Source organism: Mirounga angustirostris, unplaced genomic scaffold (genome assembly GCF_029215605.1).
Source record: "Mirounga angustirostris isolate CCGP_5_RB_7025 unplaced genomic scaffold, mMirAng1.0.hap1 SCAF_2, whole genome shotgun sequence".
Taxonomy (NCBI): domain Eukaryota; kingdom Metazoa; phylum Chordata; class Mammalia; order Carnivora; family Phocidae; genus Mirounga; species Mirounga angustirostris.
This window is the reverse complement of record NW_026991710.1, coordinates 42,130,310-42,148,319: the sequence shown is the minus strand read 5'-3', so window position 1 is coordinate 42,148,319 and position 18,010 is coordinate 42,130,310. Positions and strand designations below refer to the sequence as shown.

The window sequence follows — 18,010 nt, the reverse complement described above, 5'->3', positions numbered from 1 at the left end:
CCAGGGTCGTTCAATACAAGAATTAAGAACTAAGAAGTAATAAGGTAAAGGAAAAAGAGTACACAATCAGGTTTCGAGAAAAGTTTGTAGGTTGCTGTGTATTGCAGAAGTATGAAAATACGACATTATTCTTTGGATTGGGTCTGTGATCATATGGAATGGAGAAGCCAGAAGTCAGACTTGATTTCCAAGTGGGAATATCAACCTGCAAGTCCCTACCTAAGCCTAATCCTTTTAAGTTATGAATTTTAAAAATCAACGGCTTTATCCTATTCTGTTGAGTCTTTCTTAGAGACTCCTAAAAATGCGTAAGCTTGAGACATCTTAGACTATAAGACACATTACACCAATAATTTTAGTGTCATACAGATAATAAGCAGTATGCCATCTTCCTTACCATTTTTTTTAAAGAAAATTGAGAAAAATAAGTCTCCAATTCTGATAAAGATTATAGCATGATCTAAAGTGAGAGCTTAGTCTATTGGTGTGAACTTTTATGTCCTACAAACAAATATACACTACAATTCAAAATAAAATCACGACATATAGCAAGAATAGTTTTACTTGGCATTTGTTAGTATAATAGGCTATAAATTCACATGCTTGCAAAAGTGGAGATAAAACAACAATCAGCAAATTTGTAAGTCACCAGGAAGCCGAAGGTTTGGAAAAAAGGTAGCTATTTCCACTTTAATCTCATCCCTTGAGTAGTGGTATGGGAGCAGACTCAAGAACAAAAAATGAGAGCAACCAAGGATAATTTACTAAAATTCACCTTAAAAAGATTGAATCTGCCATCTTGGATCTCTGCACCTGGTGTAACTTCCATAGTACAGTCTTCGGCCTAAGTTAAATAACACATTCCCCATTAAGATACCACATAATTTTTAATTGATAGGCCATATAAAGACAAACTAGCTGTGGCTAGTCTGTGACTTGAAACTAAGAACATCAGATAATCATTAATATGAAACTGAAAGGGAAGGAAGGGAAAAAAACAAACATGGTAAAGAGAATGAAAATTTTAAACTATCTTATAGCATTTAATCACCTTAATGGGGAAAAAGTGATTTATCTAGGGAGTAAAATTTGGGACTGTAGAAAAGCCTGGGGTATTCTGGAATATTTACTAATTACCGTAATTTTATTTGTAGTAGAGGTAACTGGTATAACTTCAAGTCCCATTCGTATCCTCTTTTGTTTTTCACAGTAAGCTTTCCAGGTATCTTCATTAAACCCATAATTAAAATAATCAGAAAGATCAGCACCTAAAGATAAAGCACAGTGTTAGTGTATAAATATTTCAATCCTATTCTTACGCAGTACATAAACTATAAAAATATAAATTTAGTGTTCTATCCGTTTTATCACCCCTTCTAATTTTCCCAATTCTCCCAATTACTACCATAAAGCAACAGTACTATAAAAGTTTTTGATCAAAAGTATTTCCTTTAAGCCAGAGTATTATGCTAAGCAAAATAAGTCAGTCAGAGAAAGACAAACACCATATGATTTCACTCATGTGTAATTTAAGAAACAAAACAAATGAACACAGGGGGTAAAAAAGTATTTCCTTTAGAAATGGCATTATAATAAAACAATATGCAAGTCTACTTTGGTATAATGCGGTAAGATTTAATAATACACGTCATTCCTACTCCTCATCTACTTAACGCAAGAAAAATTACATTAAAAAATAATATTCTAAATGGTTGCTAAAAAAACAAAAACTTTTCTAATGACTGTTTGTACTAAAAATCTTTTGAAACAGATACAATCCACAATAATCTTACCAGGTTTACGCCATGGTTTATCTTCAAAAGAATCCAAATCTACCTCCAAGAGCGGAACTCCATTAATGCTTCCAGGTGCATCAAGGTCCACGCCTTTGACTTTTGTTCCTATTTTATAAAATTACAAAATGGCGAAGGAGCTGTTATTAGCAAAAAGCTGAGAGATACCACAGCTATACAGAAACCATTAACACCTTTTTACTACCGATAGTACTAAATACGGCAAAGGTTCCAAACAAAGCATTAGAGTTATATTTACCATAAATAAAAGGTGAGATCAAGCTTTATGAAGTAGCTGTAAAATAAACTGGACTGAGAGTTTAGGGACTTGTTACTTATAAGGAATTCCTGTACCGACAGGAAGTTGCTAACTTCCGTGTTTTAAATCACTTTTTTGTACAGCCTGTGAGCTAAGTCTTTACCTTTTTAAAGGGCTGTAAAACGAACAAGAAAACCAAGCATGTGACAGGAACCCTGTAACCCACACAGCCTAAAATATTTATTATGTAGCCCTTTACAGAAAATTTGTCCAAGGGCACCTGGATGGCTCAGTCAGTTAACCATCTGTCCTCAGCTCAGGTCAAGATCCCAGGATCCTGGGATCGAGCCTCACATCAGGCCCCCTGCTCAAGCGGGCGTCTGCTTCTCCCTCTCCCTCTATGCACTCACACACACTCGCGCTCTCTCTCAATAAATAAAATCTTAAAAAAAAACCTGTCTGTCTCTGTCATGTATGGTCAAAACCACTCTTTTTAACTGAGCTGTAATAGTTCAACCTATTTATGACCTACTCATTTTTACGCCTTATTTTCCTATTTATACAGCCACAAATAGAAGTTTTACCTGTAGTTCCATAAACTCTTCCCCCTGTTTTGATGTTAAGATTTACAGGTGCTGTACCATAACTCCTAAAACCAAAATAAAAATTATACTGAGAAACTTAAAACAGCAATATATTCAACATGTACAAATAAATTATATACCCACACAGTAACTACATAGACTAACAATGACTTACACATTTTAGAAAACGTTCTAATTTTAAAAGAAAAAACAAATATTTTTTAAAAGTCTAACTCGTTTTCCATCTGAAAAAACTTACCTGCTACTAAGTCAGTATCTCACTCTAACAAACTTCTTAAGAAATTTGGCTAAGAGGAAGTAAGTCTATACATCTTGTCCTCATTTTCTCACCTCCTAGTTATTCAACATGCAGCAATCCTGCAAGAAAGAAATTTCTCCACCTTGTTTCCAAGTCCAGTGACCTCCCCGTAGTCCTTCCTGCATTGGTTACTGTTGATAAATCCTCTTTCAAATACCTGTGGGGTACTTTTATCCATAAAATGAATTCATTTATATTAAATTTAAAAATAAATCTAGGGTGAAAGCAGAAGAGTGTTTGGTGGTAGTCCGTGGTTAATGATGACTGAGGAAATAAGAGGGAAATTTCTAGAATGCTAGTAATGTCCCATATCATGATCTGGATGGTGGTTATATGAATGTATACATATGAAACAATTATTGAGCTGTGCTTTTTTAATGTAATATAATATACACATGACAGAGGGAAAAAAAATACAAAATCTGGAGTCAGACCCAGGTTCAAATACAAGTTTTGTCAATTACTAGTTGTATAACCCTAAGTCACTTATGACCTCATGGAATTTGTATAAATTTTCTGTAATATGGGTTTACATATTAAACGTAGACAGTTTACATATTAAAAGTAGACAGTTCTCTACTTTTCCATATAATGCATTCTCGTATATGAAAAGGAAAATCAAATATACTAACCAAAATAAGGTATAGTAAGACCTCAATGTTTTCAATGATATATTTCTCATTATATTCATGTCATTTAATTTTCTTCTTTACTCTCACAAGTTCAGGTAACTGGACTTGCAAAGATTCACTGTTTCTGATCTGCCTAATAATTTCCATTTTTTATCTATAATGTACTAAAATTATGAGACTCAGTTTATTTACATTAGCACTATCATTTTTCGGTTTTCTGCTTAAAAAAATGATATATAAAAAATGATAAGTATAATAAAATATTCAAATAATTGTATAAAACTCCACTGCTATAAATGCAGAAACTATGAAATAGCCCAAATTAAACTGTTACTGTCCGGTAGTACTATCATACAAACTTGAAGTGTTTAAGTCATCTCCATGACATTAACTCATTAGTAAATGCTTAAACACCAACAGTGCATCAGGTAGAGTTCTTGGCTAAGGAACAAGAATGAGGTACTGAACAAATATGGCTCCTGCCCCATGATGCTTACATTTCAACAATCTAGATCCAGCACAGCAAAAGCACTTTTGGGTTATCTATATCCGATGTACAAAAGTTCTAGCTGTTTAAAAGTCAAATGTACAGGGGTGCCTGGGTGGCTTAGTCGGTTAAGGGTCTGCCTTCCGCTCAGGTCATGATCTCAGGGTCCTGGGATCGAGACCCAGGTCGGGCTCCCTGCTCAGAGGGGAGTCTCCTCTCCCTCTTCCTCTCCTCCTCCCCCCTGCTCGCTCTCTCTCAAATATTTATTAATAAATTAAAAAGCCAAATGTACAAAAATCAAGTAGTCTCTAAATGGTCCTCTTACAGAATTGCTAAAGGATAAAACAAAATAGAATTCATAAGAGGCTTAGCCATAAGTTCAATAAATCAACTTCTTTGCTCCCACCCAGCTGCTTTCCCTTCCATGTTTTGCCTTTAAAACACCACTTTTCAGGGTACCTGCGTGGTTCAGTCAGCTAAGTGTCTGACTCTTGATTTCAGCTCAGGTCATGATCTCAGGATCATAAGATCAAGCCCCATGTTGGGATCCATACTCAGCGCAGTCTGCTTAGGATATTCTTTCTCTCTCTCTCTCTCCCCACCGCCAGTGCCTGCCCCTACCCCAGCTCACTCGTTCTCTGTCTCTAATGAATTAAAATCTAAAAAAAATAAAATAAAAAACACTATCACTTTTCTTTTTTAAACTACTAAGGCTTTGTATTCATTGTGTGTAGAGAAGCTTAGCTATTTGGAAAATTGCACTTAAGTTAATCTGATACCTTCCATTAGACCCCCATGAGGTCTCAGGATTCTCTAGGTGCCAGATCTTACATACTTGGGTATTTAAGGAACTTCAAAATAAATGCATCAAAAAAATGTATTTTAACCTACTCCTTCTACATTACCCATACATGCTAATATACTTTTAGGTACTCAATTAACTGCTCTAGAAAGCTCTAAGTCATCGAGTCCTTTATCTCACTCTGCATCCACAACCAGTTACCCATGTTATTTCTATTTATTATGCACTCAAATGCATCTTTTCCATCCATCCCTATACTGCTGCCACTGGCTTAGCTGGATTATCATCTCATGTGGACAATTCAAATATATTAACTAATTTCTATTTAGTCCACCTCAACTACTGCTATCTTTTATCTTTTCAAATAAACTAACCTGCTTAAAAACCTTTAAAGGCACTAACTCCCTCAAGTAGTTTCAACAACCTTTTTCCCCATCTACCGTATTCTCCAGCCATGTAGTTCCTCTAAGCCATGCTTCTACTACATCTCAGTAGTGTCCTGTGCTAAATCATCAATCCTCTTCCTTCCGAGTTAAGAATTATCCAAACAAGTTCACATATTACTTCCTCTAGGACCTTTTCTTCATGTGTAGGCTTTTAGCAACTCTCCTCTCAAAGTTTTCAATTCACTTTGTACATTTCTATTCTAGCACTTAAACCATACTGAAAGTATTTGCTCACATGTCTGTCTTCTTCACTACTTCTAGTAAGGACAACTTTATTATTTTCATAGTCTCATCATCAATTAATGTAGTGCAACAAATGTTTTTAAGTATTTATGAATGGATAAATCTCAAAGGTAAGAAACCACTTCTCTGTACAAGCTAAATTATTCCCTACTCTAAAATTTGCTTTTCATTACCTTATAGATAAAATGAACTACTTTGTAACAAAAGTATGTTGCGTAAAAAAATGCTACTTTGTACTAACAGCTTACAATAAACCCATTTAGTATTGTTCCTTGAATACAATTTGCTCTTTAAATTTGCTTCTGAAAATTCTGTGCACTAAGTTTTCATCAAATGTTATTTTCTCATAGGCTCTTTCAGTTTTCAAGAGATATATCTTAAAATATCAAGGTTAAATAAGTTCTATACCCTTCAGAAAGATCTATAAATGTTACTTTGAAATGCAAAAAAACCCCCCAAAAAACCATAAAAAGTAGGTCTATTGAAGGGTAGAAGCATGGACAGAGATACATACATTTACACATGTGTATGGTAAAGCAAACCTAGCAAAATGTACACTGTATAATCTAAATGATGGGTAAGTGGGTGTTCACACAATTCTTTCAACTTTCTTGGATAATTTGAAATTTTTCATATTGAAATGTTGAGGAAAAACACTGAAAGACAAATGAGTTCTTAATGTTCAATCTGATAGTTAATACAAATTTACTGAATAGTTACTATATGTAAAGCAACGTGAGGAATAGGGGAATTCATGAACTATGGTTTCTACTCAAGGAATTTACAGTCTAAAGGTGATAAACATGAACCAACATAACTACATTTCATGAAACTGGAAATTGCTGTAAGAAATAAAGTTCAGGGCTGCGGTGGTTGCAGGCCTGACGAGAAACTACTGAAGTTCCTGTGGAAGTAAAGTACAATTTCCTAAGAACATAATGGATGGAGAAGAGAAAACCTATGGTGGCTGTGAAGGCCCTGACGCCATGTATGTCAAATTGGTATCTTCGGATGGTCATGAATTTATTGTAAAAAGAGAACATGCACTAAAATCCGGAACAATAGAAGCCATGTTGAGTGGCCCAGGTCAGTTTGCTGATAATAAAACTAATTAAGTCAATTTTAGAGAGATCCCTTCACATGTGCCATCAAAAGTACACATGTATTTTATCTACAAGGTTCGCTACACTAACTGCACCAGAGAGATTCCTGAATTCCCAATTGCACCTGAAATTGCTCTGGAAATGCTGATGGCTGCGAACTTCCTAGATCGTTAGATAAAATAAATTATAATAAACTGTTAACTTTTTCCAGTTAAAAAAAAAAAAAAAGAAAGTTCAGGAAAAGTACTATGGGCGTCTATGTACATTTAATATTTGAATGCAATTTCTACCAAAAATTTGGTTGTATTAATAAAAAAAAAAAAACCCACCATTAGCTTAAACTGTTATATAAAATTATTTGTATTTGCAACTATAGAAGAGTATTTACTACATATACAATGATTATAATGTTCCTTTTGCATAATGCAGATGGCAAAGTCCTATTAGCATAAAGGTACTAGCATTTCACGTAAGCCCAACACTAATTTTTTAAGTGAGATGAGAACACCAACAGTTACCTATCCCTAACATGACTGTCTCTTCTCAACCCTGATCCTTAGAGTTTTAAAATTATACAGGCAGTCCTTATTATAATGCGAAATGGACCATGACAATAACTGAGTTACCTTTAAGCTCCTAAAATAACTTTTGAAAACAAATGGCTCTAGTATAGAAATATTCAAAAATATTTATGTATATATTGCTTCATTCTGGATAAGGCTGCATAATGAATTATAGTGCAATTGATGAAAAGTTTATGTTCCCAATGCACAAGGACCACATTATACATCTAATCTGATAAAACAGAGAAAAAATACTGACTTTTATTCTACCACCATAACAAAATCACATTCTGCACTTTAATATATTCCCTTCTAGCCTTTCTGTAAGATTCTTTATGTGCTCAATGAGCTAATGACAGTCGATTTACTCAATTCAGTTTTACAGACTATAAAATTTTAGACAACATACTGTCTTAAAAAGCCAGCAGGATAATTAACAACTTCAAAAATAGGCTATTAAGAGCAAAAAGAAATACTTTTGATACTGTTTTTATTGGACAAAAAATTAAAAACCTAAACTCAGTTTTGGATAATATAAGGGAAGAACGTAGATGAAATCTGTAATTTAAGGTTTTCTAACTCTAATTAAAGAATTTGTAGTATTCAATTTATAAAAACAGCTTAATTTCAGAAATCATAAACAGTTGCTTCCATGTCACCTTATCTAATAAATTAACTTTAAGAAATATTTTCATGGTAAAATTCCTTTTTATAATGAGATAGAATTGACACAACACTATTAATTTTAGGTGTACAATGTAATGATTTGATATATGTATAAATTGAAAGATGATTACAGTTAGTTATCATCCATCACCATACAGTTCTGTATTTTTTCTTGTGATAACTTTTAAGATCTACTCTTCCAGAAACTCACAGTGAAATTTTAAGAAGTGTTCTTTCATATCATGTAAGATGGAAAAATGTAAAAGCAATGGAATCGACACCACCGGTTTGATATAAGCATGCTACCTTTGACTTAGGCATACAATCATTAGTTAAAAATAACTTACCACCCGGGTGGCTCAGTCGGTTGAGTATCCAACTTTTGGTTTCTGCTCAGGTCATGATCTCAGGGTCATGAGATCAAGCCCCAGGTAGGGCTCCACACTCAGTGGGGAGTCTGCTTGAGATTGTCTCCCTCTCTCTCTGCCCCTCCCACCTGTGTGTGCATGCTCTCTCTCAAATACACAAATCTTTAAAAAAAAAAAAAAAAAAAAAAACTTACCCGTACTGTGGTGCTCCCGTTTTAATGTCTCCTATAGTGACATGAACATCATCCTCATCATCATCACTGTCACTATCACTATCATCTTCAGTCTCGGTCACTTTCTATACCAACATAAACAATTATAAAATACATTCAATAATTCATCTCAACATCTAATATGAATAATTGAAAAACTAATCACTTTGTGTTTTTTGAAGTATAGTTTTAGAGAAAAAAAATCACAATTTCATAGCACTGTTACCTCATTTATAACTAATGTTATACATGATAAAAAGGGATAAGAATGTAAAATAAAATCTTCTCAGCATTATCTTTTTGTAAATAACACCTCATGTATTTTTTTCCTACAATTTGTAACTGCTTCTCTGCAAAAAGAATCTAAGGCATTGTACTAAGATATCTAGAACATAAATTACAAAAAATAAGTATTTGAGGAATTTTTGTCAAGAATATGAAGAGGAAAACAATTAACTGTAAGAGTCATGGTTAAACAGCACCAGAGAGTTAAGGAGCAGTTCACTTATTCTTGTCATTCATTTACAGTTAGAAGCGTCCCTGGATGCAAATGATTGAGGGAATACTTTGTTTCTATGAGTATAAAGTGGGACCATTTACAAAGGTTTTATTTTGGCTCTCAAAGGCAATTTTGTGGCTAGTCACACACTAGTAAACAAAAAAGTAGATCACCTAGGCAAAGTATTTTTTTGTATACAAGTTCAAGCCTGTAGAATAAGGATTTCCTTCTTTTCACAGGGTCAGAATGTTAAAATATTCATAAAACCAATAATACATGTTCACCCCCAAAACAACACTTTCAACAGGCATGAATGAGGTTAGACAATATCACATATTTATATAAAAACAAATTTTCCCAAAAGTTAGGACAATCAAACTTGGGCTGTGGGACTTAATGTTTTCCTTGAAAACGAGGTTCACTGTGATCTCTTTAGTTGAGCTACATTCAGTTCCTTGAAAGCGGTCAACTTTAAGACTTTGCACATGTTCCATTTCATGGAAAGTCTCTTCCCACTATTGCTTCTCATCACTGTGCTTTTGATGGCACCAGATGAGGTGGGATATTAGAGCAGACCAGATCATGTCGGACACTGAAGTCATGTTAAATTTTTGGCTTTCTTCCTAAGTGAATGGGAAACTACTGATAAAGACTTTAATCAGAGAAGTAACTAAATTTCAAAGCCTTATGTTACCGGTTTAGGTACGCCGTTTTCAGCAGTTTCATCTTCAATTCCAGATGGAGGATTAGCACTACAAACAACAGAAGTAAGTGCACAAGTCTGGTATTACTTTTCAGAAGTACAGACAGCGTATACTAGTATCTTTAAGCTATATCTGATAGTTTCCTAAAATTACTGTCTCCACTGGAAAAGAAAAAGGATGGCAAAAACTGTCTGTGTTACTCTGTTATTCCTACTGCCTTGCATAATACCCGTACTCAACATTCACAGAATGGAACTGCCTCCACAATTTATTAATGAATTTGACAATGGGATAAAATTCAAGTTTTTTATTATTTTAAAAATATGCATCACACTTAATTTTACTTAGCCTAACTCTTTATTGGACATCCACTATGTGCCAGGTACTACTGTAATTGCCAAAGGCTATGTAACACAGTTTTCGCTTTTCCTCATGCCCAAGAACTCAAAATTTGTCATATAATCACATTAACTCCTTTAGTCTTCAGTTAACATACATGGTTCTTCCCGGTTTTGTTTCACCTATCTAAATGGATATACATTCTTTATTTCATAAAAGATACATTTTAAGATTTAAAAAAAGTTTATCTTCATGTAAGACTGCCTTCCCATTTGATGCCAATAAGTAGCTCCAGACCTAATTTTGATGCATTAAAAAACAAATTACTTTTTGAAGGCCAATTAATACCTGAATTTGCCCTATTAAAGCAAAACTGATATAAAATAAACCCCTCTTTTCTCAGGAGACTCCAGCATATGGTCATTAATCACCAAATAAAACTAGTACGGTAGTGTAACTGGCTCCTTTTATTTTAATAATTATGATTTCTATAGTGGGAACTAACCATTAACCTCACTTTATAAGTAAAGGAACCAAGTACAAAGCAATAACTCACATTTAGTAGGATTTCTAAGAAAAACATCCAGATCTTGATATAGATCAAACTTTTCATTAGGTTTCTGCTTATCTCTTCTATACTTTACTTTCTGTCAAGCAGTGTTATACTTTGCCAAGCAGTTTTTATATATGTTGATTTAATCTCTACAGTGGTATTTTACAATACAATCCTCATATAAAGCAAAATGAAGGATAAAAACTAAAAATTTAAGCGTTAAGTTTTCCTGGTGTTACTGCTTGACCCAAGAAAACAAATATACAACTATAATTCTTTAGTCCATTTAGCTCCTGCTTAATTAAGTTTCTACAGGTAGCCAGAAACAAGTTCCGTTTGCCACAAAACAGTATATTTAGCTAAAACTTGAACAAATAAAACATGACACAATTGGAGACAGCATAATGCAATGGGTAAGAAGTTTTAACAATGAACCAGTCACAAAGAAGCTGGGGAGAACTCTAATAACAAGGACTCTGCTCAGTTACGACAATGTGATTATGTACCAAGCTGAATACTAGAACACAGGTTTGGTGAACATGCCTTCCCCAATACTTTAAAAGTTTTCATTCCCTATCACCATTAAAATGCTAGAAACATAAAATTATAAGCTTTCTCTAGAAAAATTAAGCTTTAAGAGTAGAAATTTTCCGTAGGATGAAATAAACTTAATAGCTCTCCAAATAAAATTTTAGTAAAGAATATGAAGACATTTTGACAGTAATGCTCAGGAAAGGTAGAAGACTTCCCTCCAATACATTTAATCAAGCTGAGTATAGAAAAATTAAACAACGTTCAATCAGAAAAATAATCTTTAAGAATTATAACCAAGAACTTATACCAACAAAATTAATGGAATAGATTAAAAAAATTGTATTTAACTGTGAATCTGTAACATTACCCATTGATTCTTGACCAATTAAAAAGCAGTATGAAAAAACTGTAATTACTTTTATAACTATAAGCTACACAAATCCTAACTTTTGTGAGTAACGGAGATTAGGGTTAGGAACTGGGTTGGATACATGAATTTAAACAATAAAATTTCACAATATAGCAGTGAGTGAAAAAAAAAAATCTTCCAATTTAGGGGATGTCTTTAAGTGAGGAAGAATAATTTCAGCATCCCTTAAGTTCTAGTTCCATGTCTCACTTCTTCCCTCCATTCACTTTTTTAAAAATGTAGACATACGTCATGTTGTCATGCTTTGCTTTATTATACTTCCCAGCTAAGTTTTTTTTTACAAATTGAAGGTTTGTGGTAACAGTGTATCACCTACCAGTGCCATTTTTCCAATAGCGTTTGCTCACTTTGTGTCTCTGTCACATTTTGGTAATTCTTGCAGTATTTCATACTTTTTCATTATTGTATTTGTTACAGTGATCTCCTTGATGTTACTATGGTAACTGTTTTGGGTAGCTATGCATCGCAACCATTTAAGATGGTGAACTTAATCACTAAATATTGTGTGGGTTATGACTGCTCCACTGACCAACCATCACCTGTCTCTCTCCCTCTCCTTAGGCTCCCTATTCCCTGAAACACAACAATATTGAAATTAGATCAATTTATAACCATCTAATGGGTCTGAGTGTTCAAGTGACAGAGCCCACACATCTCTCACTGTATTCAGAAGCTAGAACTGATTGTTTTGTAAGGAAGGTGTGTGGAAGGCCAGAAGCCAGGCCTTTGTCACCAGCTGGCAAAGGTGTAAATGCACAAGAAAAGTTCTTGAAGATTAAAAGTGCTACACTTTAGTGAACACGTGAATGGCAAGAAAGTAAAAACACCTTACTGCCAATATGGAGAAAGTCTGAGTGGTCTGGAGAGATCACACCAGCTACACTATTCCCTTAAGTCAAAGGCTAATTGAGAGCAAGGCCCTTATAACCCTCTTCAATTCGATGAAGGCTAACAGAGGTGAGGAAGCTATACAAGAAAAGCCTGAAGTTATCAGAGGTTGGTTCATGAGGTTGAACATAAGTGCAAGGTGAAGCAGCAAGTGCTGATGGAGAAGCTGCAGCAAGTTCCCCTAGAAGATCTAGCTAAGATCATTCATAAAGGTGGCCACACTAAACAAAATATTTTCATGTAGACAAAAACAGCCTTCTGTTGGAAGAAGATGCCATCGGGGACTTTCACAGCTGAAAACAAATCAAGGCCTGGCTTCAAACTTTCAAAGGACAGGCTGACTCTCCTGTGAGGAGCTAATTGAAGCTAATGTTAAAGCTAATGCTCATCATTCTGAAAGTCCTAGGGCCCTTAAGAATTATGTTAAATCCACTCTGTCTGTGCTCTGTAAGTGGAACAACAAAGCCTGGATGACAGCACATGTTTACAACATGGTTTACTGAATATTTTAAGCCCACTGTTGAGACTACTGCTCAGAAAAAAGGATTCCTTTCAAAATATTACTGCCCATCGACAATGCACTGGTCACCTAAGAGCTCTCTCTCTGTTGGGAGACATACAATGATCATGATTAATGTTTTCATGCCTCATAAAATATCCATTCTGCAGCCAATGGATCAAGGAGTCACTCTGACTTTCAAATCTTATTATTGAAGAAATAAATTTTTTTTAAAGATTTTATTTATTTATTTGACAGAGAGACAGCGAGAAAGGGAACACAAGCAGGGGAAGTGGGACAGGGAGAAGCAGGCTTTCTGCCAAGCAGAGAGCCTGATGTGGGGCTCGATCCCAGGACCCTGGGATCATGACCTGAGCCAAAGGCAGACACTTAACGACTGAGCCACCCAGGCGCCCCTGAAGAAATACATTTCATAAGACTATAGCTGCCATAGATAGTGATTCCTCTGACGCATCTGGGCAAAGTAAATTGAAAACCTTCTGGATAGGATTCATCATTCGAGATGCCATTAAGAACATTCATGATTCATGGAGAAAGGTCCAAATATCAACATAAACAGGAGTTTGGAAGAAGTGGATTTCTGACCCCCATGGAGGACTTTGAGGGGTTCCAGACTTCAGTGGTTTAAGTAAGTACAGGTGTGGTGGAAATAACAAGAGAACTAGAATGAGAAGTGGAGCCTGAAGGTGTGACTAAACTGCTGCAAACTCATGACAAAACATGAACAGATGAGGGCTTGCTTCTTGTGGATGAGCAAAAAAAATGATTTCTTGACATGGAACCTACTCCTGGTAAAGATGCTGTAAAGACTGTTGAAATAGCAAAAAAAAAAAGGATTTAGAATATTACCTAAACTTAGTTGATAAAGCAAAAGCAGGGTTTAAGAGGACTGACTTCAATTTGAAAGGAAGTTCTACTGTGGATAAAATGCTATCAAACAGCAACACTGCTACAGAGAAATCGTTTGTGAAAGGAAGAGTCAATTCAATGTGGCAAGCTTCATGGTTGTCTTATTTTAAAAAACTGCCACAGCCACCCCAACCTTCAGCAACCACTACTCTGATCATCAACAGCATTCAATTTCGAAGCAAGACCCTGCAACCAGCAAAAACATTATGACTTGCTAAAAGCTCAGATAGTGGTTAGGATTTTTTTTAGTATAAAAGTATTTTTTAATTAAGGTATGTACATTGGTTTTTAGACATAATACTATCGCACTTAAGAGACTACAGTATAAACAAAACTTTTATATGCACCAGGAAACCAAAAATTCATTTGACTCACTTTATTGGTGTGGAACTGAACCCACAGTATCTCTAAAGTATACCCCTGCCAGCTTTGAAATAGATTTCATATACCACACAAACCACCCATTTGAAGTGTTCAACTGAACGGTTTTTCACGTTTACAGTATAGTGCAACCATTACAACTGCCTAATTTCAGGACATTTTCATCACCCCAAAGGAAGCCTTGTATATATTAGTAATCACTCCCCAGTGTTGCCTGACCTCAGTCATGGCAACCACTGTTTCTATAGATTTACCTATTCTGTACATTTATTTTAGTTGAATCATACAATACGTAGTTCTTTGGGACTGGCTTCTTTAGCTTAGCATAATGTTTTCAAGGTTCATCCATGTTCTAACAGATATCAATACTTCATTTCTTTTTACTGCCACACAGTACTCCACCATATGGATATACCATATTTTATCTATCCATTCATCATTTGATGGACTTTTATTTCCATTTTTTGGCTATTATAAACAGTGCTGCTCTGAACATTCATGTACAAGTTTTTGTGTGGATATGTATCATTTCTCTAAAGCATATATGTAGAAGTGGAATTCCTGGATCATACAGTAACTATGTTTAACCTTTTGAGGAACTGCCTGGATCATACAGTAACTATGTTTAACCTTTTGAGGAACTGCCTGTTTTCTAAAATAGCTGCACCTTTTTACAATCCCAGAGAGTTCCAATTTCTGCATATCTTCACCAACACCTGTTACTATTTTTTGATGGTGGCCATCCTATCCTAATGGGTGTAAAGTGGTACTTCCTCCACTTTCTAAACCCGAATATTCTTTAAAAGATCTTTTTTTAACCACCCCTTCCCCATTAGTGGACATTAAGGCATTGATACTAGATTTGATGAGTAATGTCAGCATATCCATATACTTGTCTGTGTGAGTTGTTCTGAAATCGAGAAGTTTCAAGTTCCCTTTACATGTTCTGTAAATGATACTCAAATCTTTCTAGCAGTCTAACAAAGGGAATCAATCTTATAACATCCATTAGTTCCACTTTGAATTTAAACAGAAAACATTAGAATTATAACCAAAGTGCACTATACCATCAAAGGTATTAATAAATTGCAAAAACAGTAAAGGAGTCTTTTTTAATAAAAAAAAAATTTTAACTTCTTCTTTATTGGTCTAATGGTTATATTATATACTCCACTACTAAGCTCACTTAAGAGTACAAAATTACTTAATAGTGAAGAATATTCAAACCCTTATTTCAAAAACTTTGTCCCCTAAGCTACTAGCAAATAAACAGAACTGATTAGGTCCTGAAATAGAAATAAACTCTACAGTATTCAATGTCTTTGAACTTTCAGTCAATATGCTGTATTCAAGCCAATGATATTTACAATGAAATAATTTTGACAATTTGTTTACAGAACCACTGTATCAGACAATCTGTTTAAGTATCAACAACAAATTCCACTAACCTGGCATTTTCTTCTTCTGGCCTTTCAACTTCATTTTCATCTACCAAAAAAAATACATAAATAAATAAATAAAATTAACAAACAAACCACTCTTAAAGAAACCAGTATTATGAAAATCTGAAGTGATCATCACAAGCACTAACCTAGGTCCTTTGCCAAATCACTGTGCACATGCACGTCCCATGGGCCTATAAGCACATCCAAAGTTAGATCACCTTATAATGACTTAACAAGATATGTCTTTTATGAAAAAAAATCAGACTTTATTTCTATTAAAGTAAGCTTAATTTAAGAGGCATTAAAGATTTCTAGATCTTTGTTAAGGAAACCCTTCACATTTACATTTCAAAGAATATTACTAATGCTAAATCTTCCACCAAAAATAATGAATTTTACAAGTTTGTCAAAATCAAAGTTTGTCAAAGTCACAGCAACAAGGAGCTGCATGGTGCCCAAACGTGCACTTTTACTACACTAAAGAATATACATTTTAGGCAAGGAACACATATTAACTTTCAAATCTAGTTATCATTAACAGACAAGAGACTGACTTAATGAAAAGTTAAAAACCAGATGTCAAGTCCCTTTCATGAGGTAAGTACAAAGTGCACTGAACTTATTTGGGGGAAAAGATACATATGAAATAACTGAAAACTGTAAGCCTAAGGGACATGAGATACTTCTAATGATGTGGGTTAAAGAGCACTCTCTTAAAAATGAAAAACTTCACCTTAATACAGGAGACATTCGGGGTTTTCGTTATGGGCCATAATGTATTCCATCTCTTTCTCTCTCTTAATTAATTATTTTTAAAGCACGACTTTCAGACAAGGAGGTACCCTTGCAGGTGCATTCCATACAAACTGACCATCAAGAAACAAGACGTTAGTTTTACAGCATCAACTTTATTTAGCTATTATTACAGAAAGACTGTTTCTGAAAGAAAGGGACAGGGAGGGCAAACTATAGCCAAGGGGCAAGAAGAGACACACCAACAGAGCTCAGAATGGAGATGAAACAGTAGGGGAGAGAGCGTGGAGACGAGGCGGCCTGGAAGCCCCCGCGGGGAGGAGGGTGAGGCTGGGGGTCCGGACCCGCGCCCATCCCCGGCCCAGCCCGACCTCCGCGGGGTGGCTGCGTGGTGGGGGCGTGGGCTGCGCGCGGGCGCGGGGGGGGGGGGTGAAGGCCAAAGAACGCGCACGCCTCGCTGGGCCTAACTCAGGCCGAAGGACACTCCGTACCAGAAGCCCCAGCGGCGGCGTGAGGGGCCCGGGACGCCGGCCGTTTGCGGGCCGGGAGGGGAGGCCTGAGGGAACCCGGGAGTGAGAGAAGGGACAGGAAGTTCCGTACCGCCATAGAGCCACTCTTCCTCCTCATCCCCTCCGGTCCCGCCGCTCAGCTCCGACACTAGGCGCTCGACCTCGCCGGCCGACATGGCCGCCCCGAGCACAAGTTAAAGGCGGCGATCAACAGCCCCCTCCAACCCCTTCCCAGCCTCGCTGCCCGGGGGCGCGAGAGGGGCGCGAACCCGCCGGCGAGGGAACGAAGAAAGCGCGAGACTCAAATCCAGGAGAGGCGGCCGCGGCGTTGGGAGCTGCAAACGAGACGACTCCGGCGGCGGTCCGCCTGCGCACGCGCAGCAGCAACCCAGCGGCGCGGCGTCTTTAGGTTGCTTCGCTTCCGCGGCGCAGGCCACCTGGGCCTGGTTGCGCATGCGCGCCGTCGTTGGCTCCGCCCCTGTGGAATGCCGCTTGGCCTTTTTAGCGTGGCTTTCTCCCGTGGCGGCGTCCTGCGTCAGCAAAGGTTCCCCTCCCCCAACCTTTCCTCTAGTAACCCATATTGCCTTTGCCGGCCAGTGCATCATTGTTCCCTTATCTCCTTGATGCTTGCTTTCTCTTCTCAACTATTTTTCTGTTTTTTAATCTTATGAAAGGTCTTGTTTCGTTCTTCATGTGTTTTATCAGCCTTGAAACAGAACTGTTACCTTATCACTCCCGTTTCTCATTAAAGAAAACATAATTCATGCCTACTTTATTGAAAATTCAATTTTAACGGCAAAGGAAAGCCAAGCTAATAAATGAAAAATGCATTCTCTTTGTTAAAAATAAAACATTATAGTTAAGGTCGAAGACCCCCCTCATCTACTACCCTCCTTCGCCGAAGTATCCCTTGTTTGCTGTTTGGTGTGAATCCTCAAATATTCTATACATTTACTTCACATGTATTGTTTCGGTGGAAGAACCTGATGTTAATGAGTCTTAAAGGGTACAATACTGTATATATCATTCTAAGGATTGCTTTTTTTTTTTTTTTAAATAACTGTTTTGG

At 36.3% G+C, this 18,010-nt stretch overlaps 1 protein-coding gene and 1 pseudogene across 26 annotated transcripts in view; one reads left to right on the top strand and one right to left on the bottom strand.

Moving 5' to 3' along the window:
• FIP1L1 (factor interacting with PAPOLA and CPSF1) overlaps positions 1-17,353 on the bottom strand; it is a 79,630-nt gene extending 62,277 nt beyond the window's left edge. For 3 of the 26 annotated variants that reach the window (XM_045881141.3, XM_045881148.3, XM_064584487.1), the window contains exons 1-9: positions 17,033-17,352; positions 15,826-15,870; positions 15,683-15,722; positions 9,671-9,728; positions 8,460-8,563; positions 2,637-2,701; positions 1,794-1,901; positions 1,138-1,268; positions 776-844 (exon numbers count right to left, since the gene is read on the bottom strand). In XM_045881141.3, coding sequence (XP_045737097.1) covers positions 776-844; positions 1,138-1,268; positions 1,794-1,901; positions 2,637-2,701; positions 8,460-8,563; positions 9,671-9,728; positions 15,683-15,722; positions 15,826-15,870; positions 17,033-17,117 — 705 coding nt within the window. In that variant the 5' untranslated portion in view covers positions 17,118-17,352. Of the gene's footprint in view, positions 1-775; positions 845-1,137; positions 1,269-1,793; positions 1,902-2,636; positions 2,702-8,459; positions 8,564-9,670; positions 9,729-15,682; positions 15,723-15,825; positions 15,871-17,032 lie in introns of all 26 variants that reach the window. The other 23 variants (XM_045881153.3, XM_064584488.1, XM_064584492.1 and 20 more) reach the window with 12 other exon arrangements.
• LOC123847717 (elongin-C-like) lies at positions 6,434-6,934 on the top strand (annotated as a pseudogene).
• Positions 17,354-18,010: the final 657 nt, after the last annotated feature.